At 40.9% G+C, this 13,671-nt stretch overlaps 1 protein-coding gene across 4 annotated transcripts in view; it reads left to right on the top strand.

Annotated features, from left to right (window-relative positions):
- The window catches only part of LOC308094693 (1-phosphatidylinositol 4,5-bisphosphate phosphodiesterase gamma-2-like), a 65,169-nt gene that overhangs the window by 5,416 nt on the left and 46,082 nt on the right, over positions 1 to 13,671 (top strand). For 3 of the 4 annotated variants that reach the window (XR_013933977.1, XM_080441479.1, XM_080441478.1), the window contains exons 8-27: positions 201 to 284; positions 382 to 416; positions 851 to 935; positions 1,758 to 1,859; positions 3,053 to 3,171; positions 3,399 to 3,484; positions 4,124 to 4,244; positions 4,513 to 4,681; positions 5,444 to 5,542; positions 6,360 to 6,443; positions 6,698 to 6,781; positions 7,317 to 7,465; positions 7,705 to 7,893; positions 8,145 to 8,267; positions 8,628 to 8,808; positions 9,874 to 9,948; positions 10,321 to 10,436; positions 11,276 to 11,363; positions 11,829 to 11,907; positions 12,801 to 12,970. Coding sequence is in view for 3 of the 4 variants with exons in the window: in XM_080441479.1 (XP_080297605.1) it covers positions 201 to 284; positions 382 to 416; positions 851 to 935; positions 1,758 to 1,859; positions 3,053 to 3,171; positions 3,399 to 3,484; positions 4,124 to 4,244; positions 4,513 to 4,681; positions 5,444 to 5,542; positions 6,360 to 6,443; positions 6,698 to 6,781; positions 7,317 to 7,465; positions 7,705 to 7,893; positions 8,145 to 8,267; positions 8,628 to 8,808; positions 9,874 to 9,948; positions 10,321 to 10,436; positions 11,276 to 11,363; positions 11,829 to 11,907; positions 12,801 to 12,970 (2,238 nt within the window). In the remaining variant the exon portion in view is untranslated. The remainder of the gene's footprint in view (positions 1 to 200; positions 285 to 381; positions 417 to 850; positions 936 to 1,757; positions 1,860 to 3,052; positions 3,172 to 3,398; positions 3,485 to 4,123; positions 4,245 to 4,512; positions 4,682 to 5,443; positions 5,543 to 6,359; positions 6,444 to 6,697; positions 6,782 to 7,316; positions 7,466 to 7,704; positions 7,894 to 8,144; positions 8,268 to 8,627; positions 8,809 to 9,873; positions 9,949 to 10,320; positions 10,437 to 11,275; positions 11,364 to 11,828; positions 11,908 to 12,800; positions 12,971 to 13,671) is intronic. The other variant, XM_080441477.1, reaches the window with a different exon arrangement.

The raw sequence follows: 13,671 nt of genomic DNA, 5'->3' as shown, positions 1-13,671 counted from the left end.
CACTTGAGCATATTGTATTCAAAGATAACTAAGACAAGATTATACAAGTTCACACCTACAAGCAGGCATATGTCTCACGTTGGTCAAATAGAAAGTCTGGACGCTCAATCAATCTATTGTAAACCTTTCTGAATGTAACTGTATGTTCTGTTATGGTGGTGTAAGATAATTATTTTGTTTTCCTCCTGTTGCTTTCACAGTTTGCAGGAGCTACAAAAGACCAGATTAATTCTGAGCAGTTTCATAGAGTGTACAACCTCATAATGTTTGAAGAACAGAAAAATGTGAGTGAGCGCTGCTGTTTTAAGAAAACATTGAACATCCATTCTAATGCCTCTTGCAATGCCTTGTACCATTCACGCTATCATTCTTCTATCTCAGATCATCCTTCAGGAGTTTCAATCCTTCATCAAGGGGTAAGCCTCTATTCTTTCAAACTATTTGCAGATTTCTTCTGTGGCTTTGAATTGGATTGCATGTTTAATAGTCTTTTTTAATCTTATTCTTAACATGACATGACATTACAGGCAGGTTGCAATACACAGTGTGCTTACCGAAAATCTGTGGTTACGGGGCTTGCTTGACAGTAGCTGAGCGAATTGTAGGTTGACCACATTATTGCAACAACCCCTGTTTGAATCCGGCCAGAGACCTGTGTTGCATGTCTTAGCACCACCCCAAGCCCTCAGCTTTCTGTCTGTCTATTAGTGTCCCTCACTCTACCTTATGATTCTGTGTTTTGTAACACTGAATAATTATCTTTTATTTATCTCGATTGGACATGTTGATAGCATCTATTATAGTGTGTCCGTGTGCTGTCACTATGTATTGGATCTTTTCTGTCTTGCAGTTGCACAGATGATCCTGATTACAAAGTTTATTATGATTCCGAAGTTTTGCTCCTTGACTTCCAAGAGTTTCTCCGTCAGCAGGAGGTAAAGGAACCATCTATTCTGTTGTACTTAAAGGGATATTTCACTTTCAAACATGTTTTGTGAGCACCCCAGACAGTTTTTAAGTTGGTTGATTCAGTATTTAGATATTTGATATTCATTTCAGACTACCCTTCCTATACAAACCCATTGTAACATCAAACTCCATTTTAACCATGATAGGTTAATTGAAAACACCCTTCCTTGGTTCTGGTGACTCATACTGCCCTCCTAATGCGTGAGGGGGCCATGTTTTTTTTTATTACTTTCTTCATATTTTTTTGCTGTATCTTTTTTTCATTTTCATGTAAAAAGTAATTGAAAAAACACGGCCGCCTGACGCATTACAGACAATTTCAGTCACCAGAACCAAGGACGGTGTTTTCGATTAATCTATCATGGTTAAAATGGAGTTTGAAGTTACAAAATGTATAGGAAGGGGCCGTGTCTGATTAAATGAATATCAAATATCTAAATACTGAATCAAGCAACTTGAAAAAAGCCTGAGTAGACGTTAAAATTACCCCACACATGTTTGATAAAGAAATATCCCTTCAAACCCTATACTTCCCAAGGGCTCTATACTAGGCCCCTCCTGTTTTCACTCTACACTAAAAATCACTTGTAGATCACGTTTGCCAATGTTAGTCCCAGAATAGGGTTGCTAGGGTTCAAGTGGTCAGTATAAAGATGCATTGTTATAATAATTTAGGGGCGGGGGGGTACATGGCAGACAAATGAGACACAAAACACTACAGCCATTCTCCCAATCTCTCTCTCTCTCTCTCTCTCTCTTGTTGTTTCCTTTCCTCTCTCGTCCTTCAGGAGTCGTGGGCCAGTGATGAGAACAAAGTCAGAGAGCTGATGATGACTTTCATAGATGACACCAAGAGGGAAACCAGTGTCCCCAGGTTCACCGTCATTGGGGTAATTTTTTTACTTTTTTATTTCTGTGTTAAAGCCAAAGAGCTACGGTATGTGTGTGTGTATGACAGTCAGGGAGAGTTAAGAGGGTCAACTACAAAGCTCAATGGAGCACCAATCTCTGCCAGAATCTGAATAGAATCAAGTTTCATTCATCAACCTGACGTAGAAACCAGCGCAGATCCGAGTGCAGGAATCATCTTACGACAAGTTTCACGTGTATTTTATGAAACAGTCAGTCAACCCTGAAAATGGTTGGGTGTTGATAAATGTTATGGCAGAAAATGATTGGCCCTCTCTAATGCTCATCATAAGATGGCACAATTTCTGTCTGTGTGTCAGAGGAGGGCTGTGGACAGTTCAGAAACCTGCCTACCAGTGACGTCATCGGTAGGTAGGTTTGGTCATTTCAAACAAGATTTTTTTTTTTAAATTTATGCAACAACAATTTCTTCTATTTAACACATTGGGTGCCAGAGGTTTATTAAAATATTATACGTTGAGTGCCTGCATTTCTTCCATCCACTTGCGTTATACGTTTCGTGCTGTGAGAAGCCCAGACGCGGAAGTGCATGTAAACAAAGCGTGCGTGCGAGACGGCGGAGGGTCCCGACTAACGCCTGGAACAATAATATTTCTAACGCGATCCTCCATTGCAGCGTGATCGCCGATCGAAAACGGCTCGTTTTCACCACATTAAAAAGAAATGGAGATATTAAGCTTTTAGTCAAGGAGATAACATTGAAAACGCCGACCGGAAGGATTTTTGACATGGAGCCAGATCCAGCCTCTTCTTCTCAGAAACTCTTTGGGTGATGTCAAAGTTTCGTTTTAGCGCCCCACGTGGCCCACATGTATAAAAATAGAATTGGGTCAAAAACGGTCCGGACCGTTTTCGGCACTTCTCGTTTGGATCCTCAAAAACGGTCCGGACCGTTTTTGGCATTCAATGTGTTAAGCGTATTAGCTTTCCAGGAAGAGAAAGGCTGTAGTTTCTATTAGCTTGTAATCCCCGTCGATGATGTCATTGGTAGGCAGGTTTCTTAACTGTCTGCAGCCAACCAATGAGACGCAGAGTGAGTAGACATGGTATCTTATCATCTTATAATGACTGTCTGTCTGTCTGTCTGTCTGTCTGTCTGTTTCTCACTGTCAAAGCTGACGCCAGTCTTGTCTTCTCTCTGTATCATTCACAGTTTTTAAGTTTCCTGTTTTCCAAGGAGAACTCGATTTGGAATGAGAAGTTCTCAGAGATCAACAACCTGGACATGAACGAACCCCTGTCTCATTACTGGATAAACACCTCACACAACACGTCAGTACTGTGTCTGTCACACACACACACACACACACACACACACACACACACACACACACACACACACACACACACACACACACACACACACACACACACACACACACACATATACATATACATATACATATACATATACATACACATACACATACACATACACATACACATACACACACAGTACAGTTTTCTTATTATTAACCTACTTTTGTCTTGTCTTCAAGGTACCTGACAGGTGACCAGCTTCGTAGCAAGTCGTCCACAGAAGCCTACGTACGCTGCCTGCGCCTCGGATGTCGCTGCATAGAGTGTCAGTAGTTGAAATATCTTGAAATTGTTTGTATTACTCTCCCAGTATACAATTATGTCTACCAGTAACATGAATTACCAAACAATTAAAGCTGCAATCAGTAAGATTGATGTCCTACCTGAGATTTGAACCTGGGTCTACCATGCAAGTCCCGAAATCTTTACTGTTGAGCTATAATGGAATGTTTGGGCCAGCAAGATATTATTTGAGCTTCATGCAATATCCCTTGTCACCAGTAGGTGTCCTTCTCCACCTACCACAGTTTACAGTTTAGGCATTTAGCAGAAACTCTTAATCCAGAGCGATTTACAGTAAGCAAGGACAGAAGATAATACATCATAATACATCAAATGCATAGAAATAGTAATCTAATAATAAAGTAATACATAAGTAAACCAATAATCTAATAATAACTAATACATACGTAAACGAAGAACCTATCATCAGCCTACATTGAAACTATACACACTAGATAGGATGCCAGGTCAACAGATTTATATATATATATATGTTAGATATATTATATTATCAGTCTAAACGGTATAATGTAAAAAAAATCAATAATCTGTACATTGAAACTATACACACTTATAAACTCAGATGCATGCATGATTTGAAGTATCCTTTGTATAATTCCAGTGGACTGCTGGGATGGCCCTGGTGTGACGCCAATCATCTACCATGGACATACCCGCACGTCTAAAATCGAGTTTAGAGACGTGGTCGAAGCCATCAACGAGCATGCCTTCATCACCTCAGAGTTAGTGTCAGAATAAGCCTCTCTCCATTTCTGATATTGTCACCAGTACAATGGAAACAAGGCCCCCCCTCCAATCATCACCCTCAAACGCATATGCGCGAACACACACACACACACACACACACACACACACACACACACACACACACACACACACACACACACACACACACACACACACACACACACACACACACACACACACACACACACACACACACAGACAGACTAAAGACTTGGTTGTTGTTATTCTTATGTTTTTCCACAGTTACCCAGTGATCCTGTCCATAGAGCAGCACTGCAGTACAGATAAGCAGATTAAGATGGCTAAAACCTTTAAGGATGTGTTCGGGAACAAGCTGCTGACCAAACCTGTGGAAGAAAACGCTGAACAACTTCCCTCTCCAACACAACTCATGGGCAAGATCATCATCAAGGTGAAGTAACCTCTGTTATGTCACTGAGAAAAATCCATAAAACAATAAAAAGTAACCCAGGGGAAAAGAATGAAGGAAAATGAAAAATAATCATAGTAATATAGAACCAATAAGAAACACAAAAAAAGTTTCCGAATAAACAACTGAAATCCACTTTCAAAGAAAGAAGAAAACCAGCATATCTTGACACATGGATAACACAAACAAACATAACAAACACACTCCCATGAAAAAGGAGTTGCCACCGACCAGTGGTGTGTTCTAGGTTTTTTTCGGAGGGTTTACCACAATTATTCTCTCCCACCGAATGAAATAACCACTCTATTGTTAAGTTATTGTATGAATTACTTCGAAGCTCCAATGGCCAGTGGACGTTATCACCTCAAGACAATATATACAGTAGCCACACATCACCACGGACGCCACGTTATCACATGAAAAAGGCTATTTGAACTGAAGTCTACATTCTTGTAGACTTCGGTCCCTCCTCCTGCGCATCAGATACGCTTCCTCAGATGGTTACTGGACGGTATACGATTTCTTTCCAAATTTTCTTGGACAGTATACTACGTATATAGCGTAACACGGTAGAACACACCACTGCCACTGACCCTGGTGCACCTGCACCTCAAGCACTAGCTTTGGTTGTGTATCCAACACACAGCCTAAACAGGCATGGTGGCCTAGAGGCAAGAGATAACAATACAACCAAAGAACTTCTATTCCTCTCTATTCTTCTGATGTTCTGTGGTTGTCTTGCAGCACAAGAAGCTTAAGGAGTCCAAGAAGGAAGACGGCAGTGGCCCATGTCAAAGTGTCCCTGAGCAAGGCACTGAACCCCTGACTGCTCCCGATGAGCAGGTTGGTGCCTTGCAAGATTTGCCTGTCTTCATTCTGTACCTGTTCTACAGTATAGCAGTGTTAATTTCAACAGCAAATGATGATTTAGTTTTAGTCAGTCTTTTGAATAAAATTCCATTTAGTTTTAGTCCTATTTTAGTCATTTGAAATGTTTTAGTTTTAGTCTAGTTTTAGTCGACTAAATCTACAGTTGATTTTGTTCGACAATAATGTAGTTTGGCGGACCTTGATGGCGTCGTAATGACTGATTTTACACTTGGTTGCATGCTGAAAGCAGCCGATCTACAAGCTCACAACGAGCTTACAGATCGGCTTGTGAGCTTGCAGATCGGCTACTTTCAGAGCACAACACCCGAGCGCAACCGAACATAAAATGACTTGTCTTTTAGTTCTACTGGATCTCTTCTCCACTAGTCCCTCACTAACATTTAAATTTGTATTTGTTGACAAAATTGTCAATATATTTAGTCTTTAATAAATAAAAAAAATTAGTTTTCATCAGTGAAAAAATGTAGTCGACGAACATTTTTCGTCATGGTTTTAGTCGACGAAATAAACCCTGCTGTATAGTCTTTAGCAAGGTGGATGGAATCAATTAGTATGTAACAATTGCATTTCAGGGGATTACTACAGCTAGCCTACCCTCTTAGTCTCTCACAGCCGGCCCACAAATACAGCTTTGCTCACTGTAAAAACTGAACATGCGAGATTTAGGTTGGCTTTGCGACACCCAGTGCCCACTTGCTTATGGTGTGCATTTTGAATACTTTCTGTAGAAAAGGGGTCTATCTCTCTATGCTCTGTTGTTCTCTTGCAGCACAACACACAGAGCATGGAGACTGGGACATCAAGGGCGTTAGACAAAGATGGTGACCTGCATATCTGGGATCCCATAGACGAGGTACTGTATAGCAGTAGCATGGCTCGGGACCCATTTGTGGGTAATGTTATATTGTTCAAAAGGTGGGTTATTTATTTAAAGCATCATATCTTGCAGTTTTCTAAGCAAAATGTTGTCGTGCTAAGGGGGTACTTGGACTCAGAAATCAGGTTAACGGGGTTGTGAAGCCAAAATGTTGAGAAACACTGCCTTAACGGAGTGAAACAAATGAATTTTCTGTATGTATTTTAATCTCTGTTGGATTTTCTCTGCAGCGGTGGAATACACACTACTGTAAAATCGCAAATGGAAAACTGTATTATCTAGAGGAGGAGGACAAACCGGAAGACCCCGGAGAGGTAAAGCAGTCAGGGGAATGTCTGGGTACAACTTTAAAAAAAAAAGAATTCCAGAGTGTTTGTTTAATAATTACACTCTCAGAGTAAAACTCTGAGAGTAAATCTTCCACGTGATGCTGATTTTCTCTCCAGGCACAAATTATCCATCCTAAACCCTTCTTCTTCCACACACATCTGTTTTTATCTCTCTTCCACAAACCAGTTTAAAGGTGCGGTCACACCGAACTTTAATTCTGCCTATGTGGGTGGCTTCTGCCAATTTTTTTCAATGGGAACAGAGCTTTTTTTTTGTCCAAATCCTCGAAAAGCAACAAAACGCTTTGTTCCCATTGAAAAACATTGGCAGAATCCGGTCGTATAGTCAGAATTAAAGTTCAGTGTGACTTTACTCATATTTCCTTATCTTCCTTATTTCACTGCCTCTCTTCCTCACAATTTCTTTGTCTTTGTACCTCCTGTTCACGTCCCTCCATTATCCCCTCCTTGCCTATCTCTGGATCCCGCCATCCTCCTTCCTATGTCTCATACATTTTAGCGCCACCGTTCGGAGCCGTGGTTCCACGGCCGCGTGCCAGAGGGCAAGCAGATGGCTGAGAGGCTGCTCCAGGAGTCTGGTGGCATAGATGGAACCTACTTGGTCCGTGAAAGTGACACATCTGTCGGAAACTACACTCTCTCCTTCTGGTACTAAGTCCACTTGATTTAGTTTAGAGCGTAACTTGAACTGAACATTTGAGTGCAAGCTGATTTGAGTGCAAACATTTTAATTGACTAAACATACTCTTGAAATGGTTTATAATTATTGTGTTCCATATGGTGTGTATGCTGACTGGTGTGATGAGGGAATTGAATTAGTTGTGTGTCTGAATTATTCTGTGTGGTGTGTTACATCGATCTATTTGTGTTCATACATGTACCTATAGGCGCAGTGGGCGTGTCCATCACTGTCGTATTCAATCTGGTTCAGAGGGTTACAACCTGACGCCTCAACGTTACTTCACCGACATCTACACTCTGATCCAGCATTATGGAGACAGCCCCATGTGTTTCAAAGAGTTTGAACTGTGTCTCACAGACACCATGCCTCAGCCTGACCCAAACCTGAAAGAGGGGTAAGTCTTTACTTAACCACACGCACATGCCGTGGTGCATCCGGCTTTGTCGAGGGTCTATACGAACACAATTGGGACGTGTTCTGGGGGGAGGGAAGCCGGGCAAGGAGGTTGATATTTGTCACTGCACTCCTACGGGCTGGGCCTATGACACCAGCACATGCACTCATAATCATCACACATATACACAGCCACACTTGCATACAACTTGCAAACTCTAAAATATTAGACCTGCGTATATGGTTTTGCAGTTGGTTCTACAGTAACCTGAGCAGAGGCCAGGCGGAGGACTACCTAATGACAATCCCCAGAGATGGAGCTTTCCTCATCAGACAGAGAGAGGGAGAGCCAGACTCCTTCGCCATCACCTTCAGGTAGCAGTGGTACATTATGACACAATACATACAACCCTGAAAACCCTTTGAGTCTGTCAGTAGACGACACACATTCACATGTGTATGTGTAGTTCATATACTATAATAACCCACTATAATAACCCACCCGCTCTATTCTAACCCTAACCCTATAATTCAAGGTATTCAGAAAAGGCTGATCTACAAGTAATAGTTCATATTTTGAAACATTTAGATTTTTTTTTGTCAAATTCTGACTTTTCACCTGTTAAGACATGCACAAAATAGATATGTCATGTCATGGCTAAATGTCACAATTAGAATTGGACACCAAGTTCCTGCATTTGTTATATTTTTCCCCACTTGCTTGTTGTCCTTCAGAGGAGAAGCTAAGGTGAAACACTGTCGCATCCAGAGAGAGGACGGCATTTACCGCCTGGGCACCACCATGGAGTTTGACAGCCTGGTGGAGCTGGTCAACCATTTCAGGAAAAAGCCACTGTACCGCAAAATCAAACTACGTTACCCAGTCACCCCTGAGTTGATGAACCGCTTCAGCATGGTGAGTGAGTCTTCAGGGAGGGAGGATGTATGCTAGATAGAAAAAAAACGCATGAAATATTATTCACAAGGGAACGAGAGAGTGAGTGACTTAGCAAATGAGAGAGTTTGCAATGTTTGTGCTGTTGGTCACTGTGTGGCTGCCAGTGTTGATTTCGTCGACTAAAACTTTGACGAAAAATGGTCGTCGACTACTTTTTTTCACTGACGAAAATAAAACAAAATAAAAAGCTATGATGACTAAAACTAAGACTAAATATATTGACAATTTCGTCAACAGATAACAACTAGACTAAAATGTTAGTGAGGGACGAGTGGAGAAAATATGCAGTAGAACTAAAAGACATTTAATTTGATGTTTGGTTGCGCTTGGGTGCTGCGCTCTGAAAATAGCAGATCTACAAGCTCACAACGCTGCGACGCATTGTGAGCTTGTAGATCTGCTATTTTCAGCATGCTGCCAAGTGTAGAATCAGCCATTACGACGCCATCAAGGCACCGCCAAAATACATTTGAGTCGACTAAATCAACTGTAGATTTAGTTGACTATAATCTTATGATATTTAGTCGACTAAAACTAGACAAAAACTAAAACATTTCAGATGACTATATATAAATATGACAAAGACTAAATGGAATTTTATTCAAAAGACTACAACTAAAACTGTCAACTGGTGGCTGCTCATGCTTCGCCGTAAAATACTCTGTATAATAAACTGACTACTGTATAGAAGTAGCGAATATATATATATGCTAGTTTTAAACTAGCAGTTGAAGGTGTGAAATGTATCTAGACTGAGCAACCAGAACTATAGGTACATGGCCTATGTCTTACCTAAAATGTTTACATTGTTTACACACAAGCTACCAGAGACCAGTATGGAGTGCACTTCTCTCTGTATGCTGTGAGCTCCCCAGCCGGCCACAGCAGCTCACTTTGAGCCTCCTAGTGGAGCTCTCGCTTATTTACAAGGGTGTCGCTCATAATTCAGACACACACATTGTATTGTATTTTGCAAATGTCCGCACTACAGACCTAACTGCTGGTGTAACTCTGTCTCTATAGGAGCAGGACTGTGCTTCTCTCTATGATGTCAAATTATATGTGGACCCTAATGAGACTGAGACTGAGCCATCAATGGTATGTGTACACAACAGTGAGAGTGTGTGTGCGTGTGCGCGTGTCAATTAATTATTACTTCAGTACATAGGGTTTAACCCATTCAATCCGGGAATGCATATACTGTGTCATATTAGATTTTTTAGCTATAACCATTATTTTATACTTTGGGCTATTAAAAAATTGCAGATATACAGCTCTAGCGCGGCACCGAGTGCCGCATTACGAGCTCGTAGATCTGCTATTTATTTATTTTTAATCATAAAAATGTGTCCAAATCTTTGAATATATGTTTTTCAAAAGCGTGTGTGTGTGTGTGCATGTGCGTGTGCGTGTGCGTGTGCGTGTGCGTGTGCGTGTGCGTGTGCGTGTGTGTGTGTGTGTGTGTTCTAGCCTCCAATTACTGTCAGAGCCCTGCACGCCTACCAGGTCAAGGGGTCAGACAAGCTCAGCTTCGGTGAAGGAGATCTGATACACAACGTGTCCAAAGAGACTGAAACTGAAGGATGGTGAGGACATGCACACTCTCATACACATTGCTTGATTGATTGATTGAATATTTTATTAGGCAAAAATGTAAAACAGCACATTTGTAATACTTTGTCTAAAAGGTCCGTTCAAAAAAGTCCTTGCGGTCTTGTTTCCATTGAAGTCCTTGGTATTCAATTCATAGTCATATATAGTGGCACCAATAGTTCAAATATCATCACAAAAAAAATACAGACAAAAAGAATATCACTATATGTACAAAAACACAGATCTACAAGCTAACAACGCGTCAAATTGCGACGCGTTGTGAGCTTGTAAATTGGCTATTTTCATATAGCTGATATAAGGTTAAAGTGGTTAAATTATTTGGGGGCTATATTAACTGCTTTAGCTGGGGACCCCCTGGAACCCCCTCAAGGACCCCTGGGGGTCCCCAGACCCCACTTTGAGAACAACTTACTAAGTTAGCCTACTGGCAGTATGCACAAGAAATTTGCCGCTGTTTATTCAAGTGTTCTCAGTCTGATTACCTCCGGACACATACACACACACACAGACACACACACACAGACCGACCCTTTTATAGGCGGCTAGCCTAGTGCAGAGCCACGGCGTAAAAATAAATGCATGCAACAAAATGTTGACAAAATGTGTCCGCATGTACGTCGCTGTCATTGCCATATTATTAGATTCATCTGGTTTCCAGGCTAATGTTATTTTGACACGAGATGTGCCTCATGTGCCGGCAGAGTGGCTCTTCAGAGTGGCACCGCTGTGACGTCCAGTACTCTGCGTTGCACAAAGATGGTCTTTCCTCCAGGATTCATCACACTGCTCTCTACTCTCCTACTCTCTGCAGGTGGAAAGGGGACTGTCATGGAAAACTGCAGCTGTTTTTCCCATTAAGCTACGTAGAGGAAGTGTCCAAGCCTGAGACTAAACAGAAGGTATACATTAGAACTTAAAGGGATAGTTCACCCAAACAATTACTTATTTTCTATCAATTTCTCACCCCATGGAGCCTTGAATTCATGGAGATTTTAGTTTTTGTCGCATTCCTGAGCCAATAATTTGATGAAAGGCGGAGTCGGTAGGAGACTCAATGGAGACTCTTTGAGTCCGCCGGTCATCAAATTATTGGCTTAGGAATGTGAAAAAAACTTCAAGACTCCATGGGGTGAGTAATCGAAAGAAAAAAAGTCATTTTGGGGGTGAACTATGCCTTTAATAGAGCTTCATTGATAAATTGATAAGAATTTAACTACCACACACTCAAAAAACACATTTCATCATACGAAGGTGTTGCGTGAAAATAGCCCATCTACAATGTCATCTTTTTAGAATCTCTTTTTTAATATTTTTAAGCAACCCTTAACTGCATTGTGCTGTATTTGTGCTGTGTAATGAAACAGGAAGATGATAACCTACTGAGTACACTCTGTCAAGGTGTGGTGGACATCACTAAGTGTAAGGTCCAACGTGTACCCAACTGTGAGTATATCTATAAATGTCTCAGTATGTAAGTGAGGTACATACTCTGCACTAATTATTATTCCATGTATATACTGTCTGTGTGTGTACGCACTACGCAACGTATGATGTTTGTATTTTATTTATTATATATATTGTATATATGTTACAGTACAAGCACGAAACCAGTAAGATTGAAAAAGGCTCGCTCGTTTCGAGTCTCCGAACCGAACGCTCAGCTCTGCCCCGCAGACGGAATAAAAACAAAAAGAAACGCCCGATCGCGACCGTATCACCGCTAGACCCCCCAAAAAAATTCGGCCGCGCGTGCCCAGGATAGGTGTCCCTTATTTTAATCTCTGGGAGTTGGCAACCCTAACCTTGCCATACCTTAGCTTTTGCTGAACTGACGCCACTGCAACTCACGTTTCTTGTTCGATCTTACTGGTTTCTCGAACGCAATGTCATATACGGTATATGTAACAGAATCTAAAATGACGTCTACATTGCGTCTGGATCTAAAGGTAGCTATAACCATTATTTTATACTTTGGCTATTCAAAAATAGCAGATATACAAGCTCATTGCGCAGCACCGAGTGCCGCACTTTGAGCTTGTAGATCTGCTATCTTTGAAAAATCTTGACAATTTGTGCAAACCTATGAATATATAATTTTTTTACTTAAATCTTTGCTTCTGGGGGGTTCCTGGAATGAAATATTTTGAGATGGGGGTCCAAATACATATAATTGTGGGGGTCCTTGACATGAAAAAGTTTGAACAACATAAGTTTTTCAGAAAACTGTTAGGATTTAGAAGACATTTGCAGATGCGTTCCCGGATTGCATGCGTTAAAGTGGACTATTTGCCTTTCCTCAATTCTCTCCTTCCTTCCTTACTTCCTTTTCTCTCCAGCAAAGAATGGGAAGGATCACGTGATGACTCTTCAGGATGTGGAGAATAACAGTCTGCAGTTTGACTTGGCAGCAGACTCAGTGGAGGAGCTTTATGAATGGTACCAGGTGGTCTGGTCCCATTCTAATGAGTCTCAGATCAACCAGCAGTTAATACCACATGAACATGAGGCCAGTATCTAATATCCAGCATCACATCATTTCTTTAAGTCATCCCTAAAGAGTTAGCTCAAGAGAACTAGAAGCTGGTCTGAAAAACAAACGTCTATTTATGGACAGCTTGGCTTTTATACAAAGTATTGTTTTAGATTTAGATTGTGGGTCTATTTTGGATTTATTCTCTATGTATATTATTTCTATATTTGTTTGTTAATCCTTATGCCCCCGCCCCTTCGTGTGGAAGGCACACCCATGCTTCTACCTCACAGTGGTGGAAAGTAACTAAGTGACCTCAACAATTTTGAGGTATTTTTACTTTACTGGAGTATATCCAATTTTCGATTACTTTTACTTCTACTCCACTACATCTCAGAGACAAATATTGTACTTTTACTCCACTACAATTATTTGAAAACTTCAGTTACTTTGTAGATTTTGATTATTTGTACAAAACCTACATTAATCACTTGAAACTTTGGCTATTTGAAAATAGCCGATGTACAAGCTCACAGCGCGTTGCGATGCGACAGTTATACATACTCATATTTATTGGTAGATATTGAGGGGCTTCAACCGGGATGGTTTACCAGGCTAACATAACTGTAGCCTAGTTTCACTTTGACCCATAGGGGCAACAAATAAATATCAATATCAACCTCAAATTTGAATCACATGTTGAGGGGCCACGATAAAGTCTCTTCTGACGATACAGG

Source organism: Gymnoscopelus braueri (assembly GCF_963280865.1).
Source record: "Gymnoscopelus braueri genome assembly, chromosome: 11".
Classification (NCBI taxonomy): domain Eukaryota; kingdom Metazoa; phylum Chordata; class Actinopteri; order Myctophiformes; family Myctophidae; genus Gymnoscopelus; species Gymnoscopelus braueri.
This window is presented reverse-complemented; position numbering and strand designations above follow the sequence as displayed.